Raw genomic sequence first — 16,456 nt, 5'->3', positions numbered from 1 at the left:
AATCCTAAACGTGGCCCTCTGTAACTGTTTCACCATTTGCTGTACTACAGGGAGGATCCTGTAGCCGCGCACTCAGCGCTCCACGCACAGCCCGTGTCTCCTGACTGGTGCCGACCCATCCAGAGCTCTTAATTTACTGGTCATCAGGGTCTCTTCCTCTCCCGGTGCCTCCTCCCCTCGTGTCTGTCCCACTCCGTCTCCCCTGTCAGTCTCGCCCTCATCTCCCGTCGTCCTCTGTGCTATTTATTCCCATCGCTAGGAAACGGCCTGTGCACAAAGCCCGCACTGTGTCCCGTGGCTTTTTTAGAATAGAAATTCAGTCTGTTGCAAATGGAAACGCTATGATTGACTGGGCACGGGCAGAACAGAGGAACGGGGTTGGATGCCAGCAACAGGCACAAATTATGCACAGGAATGATGGCGAAATATTATTAATGAAATATAGACGTGAGTTCCATTATGAAACAAGCTTTCCGGACGTACAGTACGGCTGCGGTTTCCAAACAGCCGATGCCGTTGGCGTTCCGGAGCTGTTATGCGACGGCGAGCGATGATGAGATTGTCTGTTTATTTTGAACTGCGCGATGCCAGTTCAGTAACGTCACTCTGATGAAAATTACGGTCCCGCGGCCGCTGACTGGGTTCGTTGCTGTCCTGTTTGTAACCATCACAACCCCAAGCCGTTCCAGAATAAAAACTCAGAAAACAGTTACACAGCACAACACCAAACACAATCATACTTTGAGCTCTTCCTGTACCATAAACCCTTATAACTGTGCACTTTGACAGTTTTTGGAGTGCCAGCTCTGCGAAATTGAAATTCTCCAAAATAAAGTAAGAATTGCACATACAAAAAAAAAAAAACATAATAATAATAATAGTAATAATAATAAGTTTCAGAATGTGTGCCTTTGTGGTGAAGGGTCTTATAGTTTATTGTGGTTCATTTTGTTATTAATTCTGACGGAGACACTTAGTCATCAAACACTGCTTCTTCTCCTCTCCTCTCCTCTCCTCTCCTCTTCTCTCTATACCCACCCAGTCACTCGTGTTAGCGCCAGGCCTTTGTTCCCAGCCCAGGCAGCAGGCAGGTTGGACAGGATTCTGAAGTAGCGAGCTGTTTCTGCCTGGGCCAGCTGGAGCCCCGCCAAGCACAGCAGGAGCTTCTACTCTCCTCTGTTTGATATTTACTTTACCGCCTTTACAGGGGAACCAGTGCGGGACCAGGCAGACACACTGACACAGAGCCGCGTCAATGGTAAAAAAAGGGACTGTGTGTGTGTGCATAGGCCTCTCTGTCCACCCCGCCTTTGCTAAACTCCATAGTCTACACCTGGGCTCTTCTGGGATTTGCCGTTGTTCCTGCTACAAGGCCAGTGGGTTTACGGGATAGGGTTGCTGGTAGAGATAGGCCGGCCCAGACAGGGCAAAGGGGACATTGTGTTGTGTGTGTGTGTGTGTGTGTGTGTGTGTGTGCATTATGCATTTGCATGTAAGCGTATGTGTATGTTGTAAGAGCAGCAGGCGGTATAGAGTTACCGGCCTGAAAGAGGGATCAGAATAGAATCAGGGATATAAAGGGTGTAAAATTATAGGCAGAGGAATGCAGGGAAAAGACGGGGCACAATATATTTGGCATAGGTTACGGCTCCTGTGGGGATAATGGGGCGATGGCGTGAGAGCCTGTGTTTACCTGAGGAAGAAGCGTCTCTCTCTCTCTCTCTCTCTCTCTCTCTCTCTCTCTCTCCTATGCTGGACAAATGCCTAGCGTCTAGTCTTTGTTGCTAGCATCCCAGTGAGAAGCCGCTTTAGCTCCCAGCAGAGATCCGCTCTTTGTGTAGGAATGCAAACTGTGTTTACCAGCAAGCCGTGGCACACACACACACACACACACACACACACGGGGGGAACTGAGTCATTCAAGTGTACAGACGATGGGTCAAGTGAACAGCAAACAACCAGACATCATGAGTCAGCGGCACAGCCAAATGTTGGTAGCGAGTGTCATCTTCATTTTCCATACCCACATATTCCCACACAGGACAGATAAACACACTCACATGCAATTTAGAGTCTCAGATCCACCTGACCGGCTTGTGTTTTTGACTGTGAGGGGAAAGCAGAGGACCTAAAGGAAACGCTACAGTAGGAGCTGTGGTGCCTCATCAGTGACCGGTGAAACGGTGTGCAGAAGAGTGCTGTGTTCTCGTCAGTTGAGAGCTGACGTGCCATGTGTGTCCGCAGGGCATCGTCAGAAGCTCGAGGACCCTCCCAAGACAGGCCTGTTCTCAGACCGCCTCAGCGAGCTGGAGAGGATACGCCAGACCACCATGAGAGTGACTGTTCCCACGCAAGCCCCCCGGCCAGCCCTCAACGCCGGGGCCAACTCCTTCAACCCGCAGGGGCAGACGCAGATAACTGGTGAGGCTCCCGACCAAAGCTTTTAGCCTGAGACTCATCCTAAATTCAAACAAGGGGTGTCCTGGTACCTCAGTCGGTCATCCCTATCTCTCCCATCCCATATTTCAAAATAAATCTCCACAAAGTAATGCATATAAGAAAAGTGTAGCCTTCTCACTGTGTCATGTACAGCTCTATTGCAGCAGATAGGAAACGGGGTGATGCAGTAGCAGGGAGGCTGGCATTCACCAGGAAGGCGACAGTAAGCATCCACCATGCTAAAAGACAGATAGGTATACTTTATTGATCCCAGACTGGGAAATTCACACTAAGGTTGTTTCCGCCCGGTTTCGAACCGGGGACCTTTCGCGTGTGAGGCGAACGTGATAACCACTACACTACGGAAACCTGTGTAAAAGTGCCTTTGAGCAAGATACCGAGTGTCTACCGGCCCCAGGGCTGCCGTTCTGTAGCTGACTCTGACCTCTGACCTCCCTCTGGGATCAATAGGGCATCATATGAAACGATTATAAGGTAAAGGGTCAATAGTGCTTCACAAATTGAAGTTGCTTCCAACACTTGCACCCCCGTTGAAGAAGGAGATAAGTTGTTTGCCTGTTGCAGCCATCAAGGGTGAAAGTAATATCTTTACATCATTTGTTGGTAAATCTGAATGTATCTTCAAGAGATGAAATAATTTCCTCTGTTGCGTTGCCTGGTTGTGTGAAGGAGTTTGGCTCCTAGGACAAAAAAACAAGACAAAAAAAAACAAAAAAACGGCTCTATTCCATTTTTAGGACATTGATTTGTTTTATTTTTTACTACATGCTTTCTGCGCCCGAGGGGAACTCATCATTAAATCCTAATACGCCTGTAGTGGACTGGTCCCGTATCAGTGGCAGTAGCGCTGCCAGGATCTCTGCTGATCAGAGGAATCACCTGCAGGGTTATTAGCGAGTGAGCCGGTACACGCTGCGCCACCGGCCGAGGACAGGAACGTTTACATAATGTGAAATGTCACACCGCGGCGGGAGTCTGCGCGCGCCCCGATGGGACCATTGATTATGCCGCAGAACCACCGGCGCTGCATGTTCGCCTGCCTCCGAGATCATCTGTCGCTCTCTAGCTCCATCAATCTGCATCCTAGAAGGTAACACCATCTCTCACGCCTCGAGATGCCTGCTATCTGATCGCCCACGCCTCTGGAGGCCCGTCACTGCTCGTCATTTAGCTCTTAGTTACTCTCTGGCATTGCTTTGCAGTGTTACTTAGAGGATCATTTGCGGGTTGGTTAAACAGATATTGCCATGGCAGTGTAGCCGGGAGCAGAGTAAATTATAGACCGGAATGGACATTTATTCCATGTGAGTGAACTGCTGCTCCAGTGTAAATATTTTGAGGTCAAACCTGAGCTCCATATCCAAGTGCAGTGTCGGTTAATGGACACTGTAAATAACTTGTAAACATTTCATCACCGTAAAACATCACAATGGCACACAAACACACGCACACACACATGCATGTGCAGCTCAAGCCATACGGTGTCTTGCAGAATGTGTTTAATGCTCAATACTTGGTCGAAGTGCTGACATATGTTAAAGTGTGTGGCAGTTATTTTCTTGTGTCTGCTGGTGTGTTTACATCCTGGGTGTGTGCCAGCGAGGCTCTCTGTGCCTCAGCTGCTGCACAATGTTTTATAAGGCAAACAGGAAGATCTTCTCTTCAAAGGTACACATTAGATGTGTCATTACGAAGGATGTTGCGTAAGAGGCCCAACTGATACTTACCTCCAGACACGAGTGCAGGGACGCGCTGCGAGGCGCTCACAACAACAAGGATTGTCTTCAACTTTACTGTCAATTTCCAGCCGTTTTCAGCGAGCTGCCGGCCGCCGCTAATTCTTCCCTCTCTTTCTATCTCTTTTCCTGTCTGTCTGTCTCTCGTCTCGTCCCTCCCACAATCCATTTCTCCCTGCCAGACCCACGTCAGTCCCAGTCCTCTCCTCCCTGGTCGTACGAACAGACGTACCCGTCCTACCTGAGTCCCATGGCGTCCCCTTCAGTCCACTCCACCACCCCCCTCTCCTCCAGCCGAGCCACGGGCCTGCCTGCCATCAGTGATGTGCCTAGACGCCTACCAGGTAGGCCCTTGTATACACTTTGTTAAGCCACCCTGCACCTCAGCTGACCCACCTGGCACCCAAACCACAAACGCCCGATCCACTGTCCCGAAATGGAATCACAAAGCTTCATACATTTTCAAATGCGAAAGAGGGGGGGAAGGAGAGAGACAGACAGACGTGCTCATGTGGCCCGAAACAGAAACAGAAACAAAGCTCATTGGACTGTAAAATGTACACAAAAAGAGTATATGCCGCTATTTGGCCAGAGGCTAATACAGGTTTATTTAGCCACAGTGAGCTGCTATTAGCTCATTTTCAAATGAACGTGAGGAATGAGGCATGTTGTCAGAGTCTGACTGCCACTCCAAAGAGTGGTTTGGATGGCTTTTTTTAAACAGTGGAGGGGGAAAAAAAAGCGATTGTTTCCTTTTTTCCTCGCTCCAAGCCTTTGATCCCAGAGGAGTATGGGTAATAACAGGCCCAGGGATAATAACAGGCTCGTGACTGACAAATAAAGTGTCTTTATAGCGATACGCCACTCTCACAAAGCATTCTGGGTAATCAAATTAGCCAGTTTCTTTGCCGTAACGGCGGCGTCTGTGTTCCAATTTGTCTCTTTTTTCCCTCATTGTGAATGCTCCTTTAAAAAAAATCCCTAAACGCGGCCAGACAAGTTTTCTCCCCCGTACACCTGTTTGACTCGCTGCCATGTGATTTATTTTGACCCTTTTTTTTTTTCCCTTCTTGTTTCCTTGTGCTAACACACTACACCCTAATTCCTCCTCCATGTGCCCCAAGCAAGGGTGAGTGATTAAGCAACACAGCAATGTGACTGTGCATCAGAAGGGGGTTAAAATCCAGCCAGCTGCCTTGTCAGCTTTGATTAGTGCGGTCTTTCCCTCCAGCTTTCATCTCGGGAACATCAGGCTTTGTTCTCATCGTGACACGCATGCACACGTGAGCACGCACGGGTATACACACACATGAGCACAGGCACATCCCTCGCGCCCCCACACGCACACCTCTATCACTTAATGCCTCCTAAGTGATGTGACTAAGGTTCTCAGATCTCCCGAGCTCATGTTGACACTTTGCCAGGCTACACCAGCCGTACCTGTAACAGTATCCAGCCGCAGAACACACTGACAAGTACAAGCAAAAGCTGATATGTACGCTACAATGCAAATTCTGCACACTGCATTGCACCCCGCCCAGCCTCTTTCAAACCACCCCCCCTCCACCCCCACACACACCCCCCATCCTGCCCTCGCATACCTTCCTCGCACAGCGCCGCCCGTGTTGAAACGCTGCAGTCGCTCCGCGAGTTCATCAGTCAAGTCAAACACCGAATTCGGAAGTGACGCTCGAGAGTTCGGGTTTGTAAAATACTTCCAAATATTTAGACAGTGTGAGCCTCTGGTTTCATTTAAGCTAATGAAGCTTGATCTGGCTCATCATCACAGGGCCCCTTTTGTGCACTAAAATAGGTCCAAATGTTAAAAAGCAGGAGTCAGGAGTTTATTGAACAGTGCCGCTCACGTCTGAGATCACACTGCTCCTCCACGGCGGAGACAATCACCTACTATTTCGATGAAAATCAAACGGATCTTGTGGAGGGGAGGATGTTTAAAGGCCCTTAATTGGCAGCATATGCTATCTGACGCTAGCGACACAAACTCGGCTTCGCAATTTCTCCCTGCACATAAACACTGACCCCCCCCTCCTCCTCCTCCTCCTCCTGCTCCCCTGCCCTCCCCTCCCCGCCACCCCCGTCCTCGCACAGCAGACATGGTGACACGGAAGACGCCTAGTGATTTATGATAAGAGCGCCACGGCTGGACTAAACCACTGAGAGGAGACAGGGGGAGGGTGTGTGAGAGGGGAGGACCTCCTATTCTCCTTAAACTCTGCGCCCAGCGCGATGCTCGCCACAGCCAGTTAGTGGTTTTTGGGGTATTTTTTAGGGATGAAGCAAAGAGAAAATGGAGGGGAGAGATGGAGCAGCTCTTTCTCAGCTCTCTTTTTCTCTTACTCTCTCTCTCTCTCTCTCTCTCTCTCTCTCAACAGCATACACACACACACACACACATGCACACACACACACACACACACTGGAGCCGATGGGAGGCGAGGAGAGGAGCCACATCAGAGCTCAGCCCTGCCTCATTATGGATCTCATGGAAACTGTTTCTGCTCAAAGTGTTTCCACATGTGCAGCTCCTGATTCATCCCAACTGCTTTTTTATGTGCATACAGTATTCACACACATACACCCCCCACGCACACATTGCATACGCACAGTTACACACGCATACATGCGCACATACAGACATTTGCATGCATAAACAATCACACAGACGCGCATAAACATGCGCCAACACACACATACACAGGCATAAATATGCAGAAGCGTAAACATATTAACGCGTACGCACGCTCGGGGCTTCATTGACGGATTTGTTAATTTTATCAAAACTTGAAGTGAAACACGGCGCTGGACTTGATAAATGCGCCGAATTTTTTGTAGAGCGATTCTGCACCATAGCTGTGCGCCACATAATCCAAAAATCTTTTTCTAATTGGTTAACATGCAGTTGAAAATATCTGTCTTGAAATATCTGGCTTTTGTGCTAGCTACTATACAATTCAGTTTACTACTGTTCACCATCCCAAGGGACTTATTCGTTAAATTCGATTACTGTACAAGACAAAGCGGCACAGAGTCCAAAGCCACATCTCTCATGATCAAGCCTGATGAACTGGTAAAAAGAATTCAAATGGAACCACTTGCTCACTGGAGTGTGATATCAACTGTTCAGTTAGGGAATACGAAACAAATTAATGTGTTTGCGCGTATGTGTGTGTGTGTTTGCGTCTGTCCTTAGGTTCATCTGACCTGAGCCCATTTCCCGGCCAGTTTGAGCGCCAGTTCCCGGGCCTCTCCTCCCTGACAGAGAGTCGTTTCTCCAGCCCCCGGATGCACTACCCGGCCACCTTCACCTACACCCCACCCGTCACCTCGGCCATGTCACTGGGCAGCGCCCACTATCACACCTACCTTCCCCCTCCCTACCCCGGCTCCACCCAGAGCCAGAGTGGACCCTTCCAGACCAGCAGCACACCTTATCTCTACTACGGGGCTTCCTCGGGCTCCTACCAATTCTCCATGGTTCCCGGGGGGGATCGCTCGCCCTCCCGGATGATACCGCCTTGCACTAGCGCCTCCACGGGCAGCTCCCTGGTGAATCCCAACCTGCCCAGCCAGACGGAGGGAGGCGTGGAGGGCGACGGGAGTCATAGTAACTCCCCCACTGTACTCAACTCCGGGGGGCGCATGGATGAAGCCGTCTGGAGGCCATACTGAAGAAGACCCGCGGGCTGAAACAAGATGTGCAAAGAAGTCAACTGATGTCATGGTTTGAAAGCACAAAACCTTTTTTTTGAAGAGGGGAATTTGAGCTATCATCAGCAAATAACTGTCTCTCCCTTTTGCTTGGAAATTAAGGGTGACATTAAAAAAAAAAAAAAAAAGAAAAAAAAAAGAAAAAGACCAGACTTGTATGGACTTGTCTTCCTGGAATGTGTTTTGACCAAGGCACTACAAAGGGAGTTATTCTCAAAGCAATAATGAGAAAGACAATTTTGGTTTACTAGGCCCAAGTGGATAAGACATTATTTCTGTTTTATTATAGTCCACAAGCTAAGGGATGCTTCACAATATTTGTAAAAGACTGCCTCTTTTGTATAGTGTTTGTATTTCTATAAGGCTTTTTGCAGAGCATGTTTTTGTACTACGACAATATCAAGATGCAAGTTAAGCACTGAGTAGCAAGTGATGAGAGTAACACATATGTTACCTTAAGTGGTATAAACAGTAAATTTGCTTTAAACCAATTAATTTAACTTGTATATTGTGGGTGAAACGTTGATGTAGATTGAGGCATTTTCTTAGGAGTTTTAACTTATAAAGCCATAAATTATGTATTGTATTTGAAACTTGAGTCGAAGAAGTGTAATCTGAATATTTTTGATGCATCTATATGACTAAGTTTAAATTAATTTTTGATAGGTAATTTAAAGAGTGAGAGGTTTAATTTTTTTTTTTTAGTACCCAAAGATTTAAATTGTTTAGATATGAAATGTAATTTCCAAAGATATTGCAACATGTTTCTTCTGGTATAACTTTCAGTTTAACTGCACCACATTTTAAACGTCTAACATCCTTGCTAGGCGTTGACACACATTTGGCTTGGAATTAAACCTTTGGTATTTATTGAGCAATAACTTGTATTGTGCCTCTTGGCAAAATACCATGGAAGAGTACTTCAGTGGAGGAAATAATTATCCAGTGGAGAAATTCTGTTCATCTCAATTTCTCTAGTTTTTTGACGCACATCATATATATATATAAATATATATATATAATGTGCAGTCGAAGTAAGAAGCTTTGTGGTACGAATTATCATGGATTCATACACAGATTGACATGTAGCCCAAAGATGATTATGGTGGTGCCATGCCTGGTGGTGTTCTGAGTGCACTCCAAAGTAGCGGGTCAAACCTCAAGGTTCAGTTGTTTTATAATACATGACCTCCTCAGGACTGGAATAATCCTTGGGTAATCTGAAGTCCCACAGGCTTGCTATATCTGCACTATGTCCTTTTCATAACCAATGCAGCTGAGTGCTCTGTCAGATTATAGGGAAAACATCCCAAGGCTATTGTAGCTTTCTTATCACGTGCAAAAGATGGCTTTCAAAAAGTTTGTCTTAGTGTCTGACACTTTGGAGTATAGTACAGTTTTTTTGTATTTTTCTCTTTTAAGTCTCTCGGAGTTTGAAAAGGAAATATCCCATCACAGTTTAGGACAATAGAGACTGTGACCTTCCTTCAGACATTTTGCTGAATTTATTTATTTTCAATTTTTCTGCTTTTGGTGTCATGGTTTACTGAATAGGGTTGTACCTTTTCTTTAACTGGTGTCATAAACTGTTAAAATGAATCGAACATTGTGGCACTGGGGCAAGAGGAGCTCAGATATTTCCAATTTACAATTACAACTTTGTGAGATTTAAAAATGGAAAAAAATGTCGGAGTAAGAGAAAAAAGTGCAAAAACAAGGTGATTGGATGCAGCTGCTGGCAGCAAACTGGTAACCAAAAAATATGGGAGACTTGTGTATGTTTGTTTCATAAAGCACTTATTTCTTGTTTTATTTCTAGCAGCACTTGCGGCTGGCTGCCAGCAGGGCTCATGGTTTTGGTCCTCGGTGCAGTTGTAACGCCACTGGAGTCATATACATTCACACACACTCTCACACACACACACACACACACACACACACACACACACAATGGATAACACTTGGCTAAACAGGCCATTTACATTGGAGTTGAATCTGATCTCATAAGGCAGTTGGTATTTGTTTGAAAAAACATTTCTGTGCTTTTTTTACGAAATGATATTCAGTGCATGTAGGTAATATAATAACCCAATTTTAAAAAGCTGAGAAAAACATGGCCCTGTCCAAGGATCAAACTTCAAACTCTTCGCTGATGGTTTGCACGCAGTGCCTCTCTTCCAATTTCTGCAGAGGATGTTCTGAACTCAGCTAATGGAATTGAACATGTCACACTACATTTCCCCGACTGCTCCAGCCTAAAGGAAGGGCATTTTTGCTATTACAGTGGAACACGAGAAAGCAAATAAAAATCTATTAGATTGTTGCAATTTTATAGCTTTTCACCAATCGCAAATTTATTCAATGTCTCCACGTTAACTATGCACATCTGTTGGAATTTATTTCATCTTTCTCTTCCCAGTGTTTGAACAGAAAAAAAAAGGTATTTTAAGACTGTTTACACATCAATGCAGCACTGACATCCCATTCTGTCCTCATCTGCTTGTGTTTGGTTTGATTGTTTTTTTTTTTTTTTGTTTTTTTTTTCCTAAAACAAGAGGTTAATACTTTTTGCCCTTGGTTAAATGTTGCTTACAAACTGTCATCAAAGATGCTGACCTTGTATTATTTAATGATCCAATATGTATGATATCCAGGAACCGTACTTTACCCCGCTCTTATGTAAACTTCTTTACTTGTTTTGTCTATTGTTAATGCTTCTTCTCTCATGAACACTTGTCAGGAAATACAAACTAATGGGTACTCCATTAGATTTTGCTGGTACGCTTCATTTCTCAAAGGTCATTGGGGGAGAGTGTGTTTGATCAAAAGGGACAAACAACCTGACAACAGTGAGTGAAATTGGCATTGTGATTGTACATTTTGTTTATGTTTTAAGAATAAAAGAGGAATTTTGTTACTTAATTTCTTTTCATTTATTCAGCCACGTGCTCTACCTCCTCATCATCTTCCATATCTACACCTAGTGGTTGGTGTCAGGGTGTATGTAAGCACAAAGAGCACAGCCACCACTTTTTCTGGCTTCACTGTCAGTCTCATTGCCAGTGTAATACATGGGACCACCACTGCCCCACTGACTACATCCATTTACTTCTTTATTATGTTACTGCAAGACAAACCCCAAGAACATTTAGCAGAGTCATCATAATAACTGCAGTTACACTTTAATTCTCGCCAAAAAAAAAAGTTAACAAGCACATCTCAAAGGGTGCTGCGCAGAAGAAGCACATTTAGCAGTGTCATCCCGGGTCTGCCGCTCAGTCTGCACCAACATTGTCTTTGGACAGGGACTAAGGCGGGCTGGGGTCCATGCACTCAACCAGACTACTACTGCTACTGCCACTGCCATGGCTTTGTTTCAAAGGTACACTGGGAAACCAGAGAGAGGGAGACAGGAACAGAGACAGGGAGAACCAGGGAAGCTGTTTTACATTATTCCAAGACATAACAGAGCCAATCTAAGTGTGCACACACACACGTACACATGCAGAAAGAGAGGGATAGACTGAGAGATGGCGAGCTCCACCATCCCATGTGTTTTTTAGGTTCAGATTGGGAACATTCTCGGGATTTCCCTGAATATAGATTGCGTGGAAAAAGCTCCTGTTGGTTTCAGGTTCACATTCCCAGCATTCTCAGCCATGTCTAGCAATTATAATAATGAACTCCGGAGGAGCAGCGGGACCCAGACACCCAGAGAAATTAACATAACGTCCTACATGCATGAGAGAGACACCAAGGTAGAGTTTCTACTCCTGTTCAATTTGGTGGTTGAACATCACAGAAATGATACATCCCCGGGTTTTGTACGAAGTTGTAAGTACTGTTGTTTTGCAGCAGCACAACGCTGACTATGCATGTGTGCTTCCTTATATTATGACATTGTTGTGCAATCAACACAGAAGAATACAAACAAGACTTTATGAGGGTCAATACCACTCCCTTCGCTTGATTGCACACACACACGCACACACAAACACACATACCACCGACAACCCAATACAAACTGTTTACTTGACCTCTACAAATGTTTCAGAGGAGCAGCTCAGGCGGGAAGTTGTCCTCTAGGGCCCCATACCACTCACAGAGCTGTATATCTCTCCCTGTGTTTCCATCTCCACTAACAGGGCTGATGACTGTGTGTGTGTGTGTGTGTGTGTGTGTGTGTGTGTGTGTGTGTGTGTGTTTGTGTGTGTTTCCCCGGTTCTTTTCTGCCCTCAAACAGGAATGGCTGCATCTTGATTTCTCATTTGGGCCAAGATAAGCCCAGGCCAGAGGCTCTCCTGTGTGGGGTTGGACCATCGGATCAGCATGAAATCCTGACCTCCCTGAACCTCTCTGATCTGATGTCATCTGAGCCTAATTCTGATTCACCGCTCTGGCCAGTGGCAAAAGGCCAGCTTCATGTCTTGGAGGTAGACATGAGATCAGTTAGTACCCACCAAAAATACACTAAATTGATCTTAATTTGATCTGAGTGTAATTGAGCAACCCCGTACTAGTCGAGAAGGATTTCAAACTGAGTCAACAATAACTGTGTACTTTGGCGCTCTCTAGTGGCTTTTTATTTAACCTCAGGGACTGGGGTGAGAGGCCCACCCATACGGTCCTCAATACAGCCAAATGCAGACTGGATGTGGCCAAACTAGTCCTTATTATGTTGGTGGTACTTCAAAACCTACTAATGTTCCATCACCCCATCCTGTGTCATTGCAGACCTCAGTCTGCAGAAGAGCTTTTGCTTTGTAAATGAATGCCAGATATGTAGCCTAAGTTTTTTACCCTCACAGTAAGGGGTTGTAAATGATGACTTGTCTTTTGACCTGTAATAAAAGAAATGATCAATTGGCAGCCTAGCTAAATTCAGGCAGCAGACCAGGGCTTCATAGAAATGAAGGGTCAACGCTGTAAAACAGTCTGACATTCTGTACTGAAATCCATTCATCACTAGATTAAAGCATGCCTGTGTCTTTAGACTGCTTTGGAAACATTTGATTCCATGAAACCATTTGCTGCTAAGTGAAATGCAACTCAAAGAAAAGTGCACTTATGAAACATAAAATGCCTAGTTTTAATGCGTTCTGCCAGTTCAGATTATGCAATCTGATACTGGCCACACTGCCTGAAAAAAGGAATTACTGTGAAAATGCAAGTGTCAGGACCATGGACAGCGACCAAACACACAAACAAAAGACCTCTTTGTCCAAGGCCTGTGCTTCATGCCAATGTTTCAAATTATACACCATCTCAACTGTCAAAAAATGGCAAACTGTTGCAGCACAACTGAGTGTACAGAACATAAGACAGGATAAACCTCAGTTTTGTGCCAAATATTCATGCAAAACAGGCCTTTTCCATAGGTTTCAGCCAGGCAATAAAATTTCAAAAATTTGGGCAGACGCCCCATCTTTGCCTGAAGCCAAGCATGAAGGAGCCCTATGTGTTCTTCCTGTCAGATGAAGGGCTGTTAAAACTTTATCAGGCGAGTGTTAATTGAGAACTAATGGACTGGTAATTCGGAGCAGTCACATAATGCCGCCAAAAGAGGCAGTTCACTGCTGAATGACATACAACCCTGGTGACATTTAGATCATGTTGGGCTTTTTGGAAAATCCACCACGCGACCATACCCATCTGTGGATGCCAGGCGAAAAGGATGAAGGATGCCCGCCATCATGTCTGGTTCTGCTTTAAGCATTCATCCTCTCTGTCTCCAAGGATCATAACTCGTGTTAGTGGCAGGTTTTATGGTTTATGACTGGAAAATAAAATGCTGTGTGTTTCCTGCAGGCAAAGCGATGATTTACAGCTATGAATGATAAAGTGAGCGCTCGCCTGACAGCGCGGATGTGTGAGGGCTGCTGAGAATCCAGACATGTCCGACTGGATGTGAGTGTGGTCGTATAGTGAGTGTGGCCACCACAATGTGGTTATATACATTGGAACACACCATAGGGGAAAAGTTCTGGCTCACTGGTAGGTATCCATACCTGACATCATCATCTCACATAATTAGCACGGTGTCCACATCCTGCTCCAGTGACCATGGATTATTTGATGTGGTTCACAACTGGAACTGAAACCCTAACCAGCAAATCTAACCAAGAGCATAAATACCCCTGGGCTCCGCTGTCTGCAGACATGGTTACTCATTCGAAGTACATGGTCTTCTCTCCAAAAAGCCAATCACACAGTTTATTGTTATCTTGTGCCTAAACTTAGACCTGATTATTATTTTAAGTACAGTGAGAAATGTCTTGATCACCTGGCTCTTGGCTCGTGCGGCACAACAGAGTCCAAACATCAGGCCAGGACAGGCCTGCATGTCCTGGTGGCTCAGCCTCCGCACACGCTCTTCCAGTGATCTAAGACAGGGGCGGTGTGTGCCAAGAACTTTCTCTGGTGAGGTCGTCAGTCTTACGCCGAAACCGCAGGCGCGCGCCAGGCAGATCAATAATCCCCATCAAACTACACCGCAAGTCACTCAAACCTCCAAGGGCAGGCAGACGGAGGAGGGTTGGGGGACCTGAGGAGAATCTGATACTCTCCTAGATGCTCGCTGTCTCGGTGCAGATGAGATGAGGACTCGTCTTCCCCTCTTCCCCTTTTAAACATGATCTCCTGTTATGACATGGCTCCTGTCTCTCTCAGCTGTGCTCTGATTAGACGCTTCCTCCTCAGCCCTGTGGGACTTCAGCTGTCACCTTCTAAATAGGCCGACGTGGATGTCACAAGTCATTCGCCAACCTTATGGATCACAGCAATGAGATGAGCTATATGGCAGACTCTTGGGTATGCTATATATTTCTCATCTCTTAAGTGTTTACATTCTACCACTAAACGAATTCACTGGCATGTTGCATAGTGCTCAGATGAGGAAATTATGTCATTACACAATGAATGAGGCACTCACTGCTATGACTGCAGTAAAACTACATAGATAGTAAATTAACTATATAGGGCTACCACTAAAGCAGCAGGACAGTAGTCAATTATTGTCAACTTTATTTATATTGCACTTTAAAGAACACAAAGGCACTGTGTACTAGAGGAGGTGAAACCAAATTTTAGCTCAAGCAGATCTACAAATGGGTCTGTCTCGAGGGTACAATTTCTATGGTAAGCAGTTGCTGAATTTGCTCGGTATTTGCGAGGGACATTGAGTTCTATATGGAAGTATTTCTTATACTGTGACTCTGGGCTTTAATTGGATCATAGGCCTGTTTCTGGTAGGTCCTCACACGTCAAATGTGCCACTTTGCTTTAATCAGCTTGGGTCCCAAGGCAAGACTCAGTTTACCCAATTTGTGCCTGGACTGAAAACGTTTACTAAACCTGGCTATAAACATACTCTGTGGGTGTGTGTGTGTGTGTGTGTGTGTGTGCATGTGTGAGTCCCTGTCAACCTATACGCACTCCCCTGTGCTATGGTGGCCAAGGCCAGCGACTGGTAGATCCACTGGGAGTGTAATAACAGATTAATGTGGCGTGCCAGGCCCCACGACCAGACGTGTTTGACGTTAATGCTCCACTGTATATTATCCAGCTCGCAGAAATGTTGGATGTGAGCGATGGGATCCAAGGACAGGGATGTTTAGGTACTAATTACCAAACAGCAAGGCACAAGTCTCGCTCCATATTTCCTTACTCCTGTGGAAACACTAGGCAGGCTCCATTTATTTTCTTTGACTGTTGTTTCTGGCAAGGCCGCGTCTCAGTAAACACCACTCGCCCACCATTGTAAATCCGACAGGCGCAGATCTTTCAAGTTAGACTCCTTTGAGGAAAAATGGAGACAGATCGGATGGCGGCGCTCGGGTTTTCCGTCTTAATGAGAGAGTGGAGAAGAGGGATGGCGTTTGATCCCTGGCATGGAAGCCTCTATTTAAGCCTGTCAACGGTCATCACTCTCTCTCTCTCCCTCTCTCTCTCTGGTATGGATGAAGAAACAGACCTTCACCACTGGATTTGATCAACTCAGTCAGGCGCATTTAACCCCTTCTGGATCAGCACAGTTTGGGGCAGGATCCAGGCTCCATCTCTGCCCTGCCATCATTGAGACAGCCCACTCACCCTTTCCTTCATGACAACCTAGAAGGTATCAATGTTGATTGATCACCTCGCTGGAAAGGGAAAGAAAGAAAAGGCAGAAGCAGATCTGTGAAAATATTATTTTATTTGTAGAGCTTTGCAATGAGCAAGCCTCTCAGTCATCATGCTCCAATTTCATATCATATGTTTGTCCAAACCACACAAGAGCCTTATGGTTCTTCAAGGAAGTCTCACTATAGTTGCAGCCTGAGAGCAAGCCAAAGACGATAAGCCCCAAGACAAATTTCCATCCTACTCTGCATGGACAATGAAACTTTTGAACTTGAACTTTGGACTCTGTGGATGTTGATCAACTCCTCAGAGCAGAGGAAATGTCTCTCTGATGAAGGGCTGGAGGGCAGGGCTCGTGACCATTGTGGACCTGGCCTGGAAGACGCTTTTCATCGCAGCACTAATGGCTC

At 45.8% G+C, this 16,456-nt stretch overlaps 1 protein-coding gene and 1 non-coding gene across 3 annotated transcripts in view; one reads left to right on the top strand and one right to left on the bottom strand.

Annotated features, from left to right (window-relative positions):
* Positions 1 to 9,263, top strand: part of runx2b (RUNX family transcription factor 2b) — a 22,484-nt gene extending 13,221 nt beyond the window's left edge. Inside the window, exons 5-7 of one of the 2 annotated variants that reach the window (XM_030047065.1) lie at positions 2,245 to 2,421; positions 4,379 to 4,540; positions 7,408 to 9,263. In XM_030047065.1, coding sequence (XP_029902925.1) covers positions 2,245 to 2,421; positions 4,379 to 4,540; positions 7,408 to 7,886 — 818 coding nt within the window. In that variant the 3' untranslated portion in view covers positions 7,887 to 9,263. The remainder of the gene's footprint in view (positions 1 to 2,244; positions 2,422 to 4,378; positions 4,541 to 7,407) is intronic. The other variant, XM_030047066.1, reaches the window with a different exon arrangement.
* On the bottom strand, positions 2,736 to 2,808 carry trnav-cac (transfer RNA valine (anticodon CAC)). The gene has a single exon. It is a non-coding gene; the product is annotated as a tRNA-Val (tRNA).
* Positions 9,264 to 16,456: the final 7,193 nt, after the last annotated feature.

Source organism: Myripristis murdjan, chromosome 24, assembly GCF_902150065.1.
Source record: "Myripristis murdjan chromosome 24, fMyrMur1.1, whole genome shotgun sequence".
NCBI classification, from domain to species: Eukaryota; Metazoa; Chordata; class Actinopteri; order Holocentriformes; family Holocentridae; genus Myripristis; species Myripristis murdjan.
Note: the sequence above shows the minus strand (reverse complement) of the source record. Positions and strands in the feature narration are given on the sequence as shown.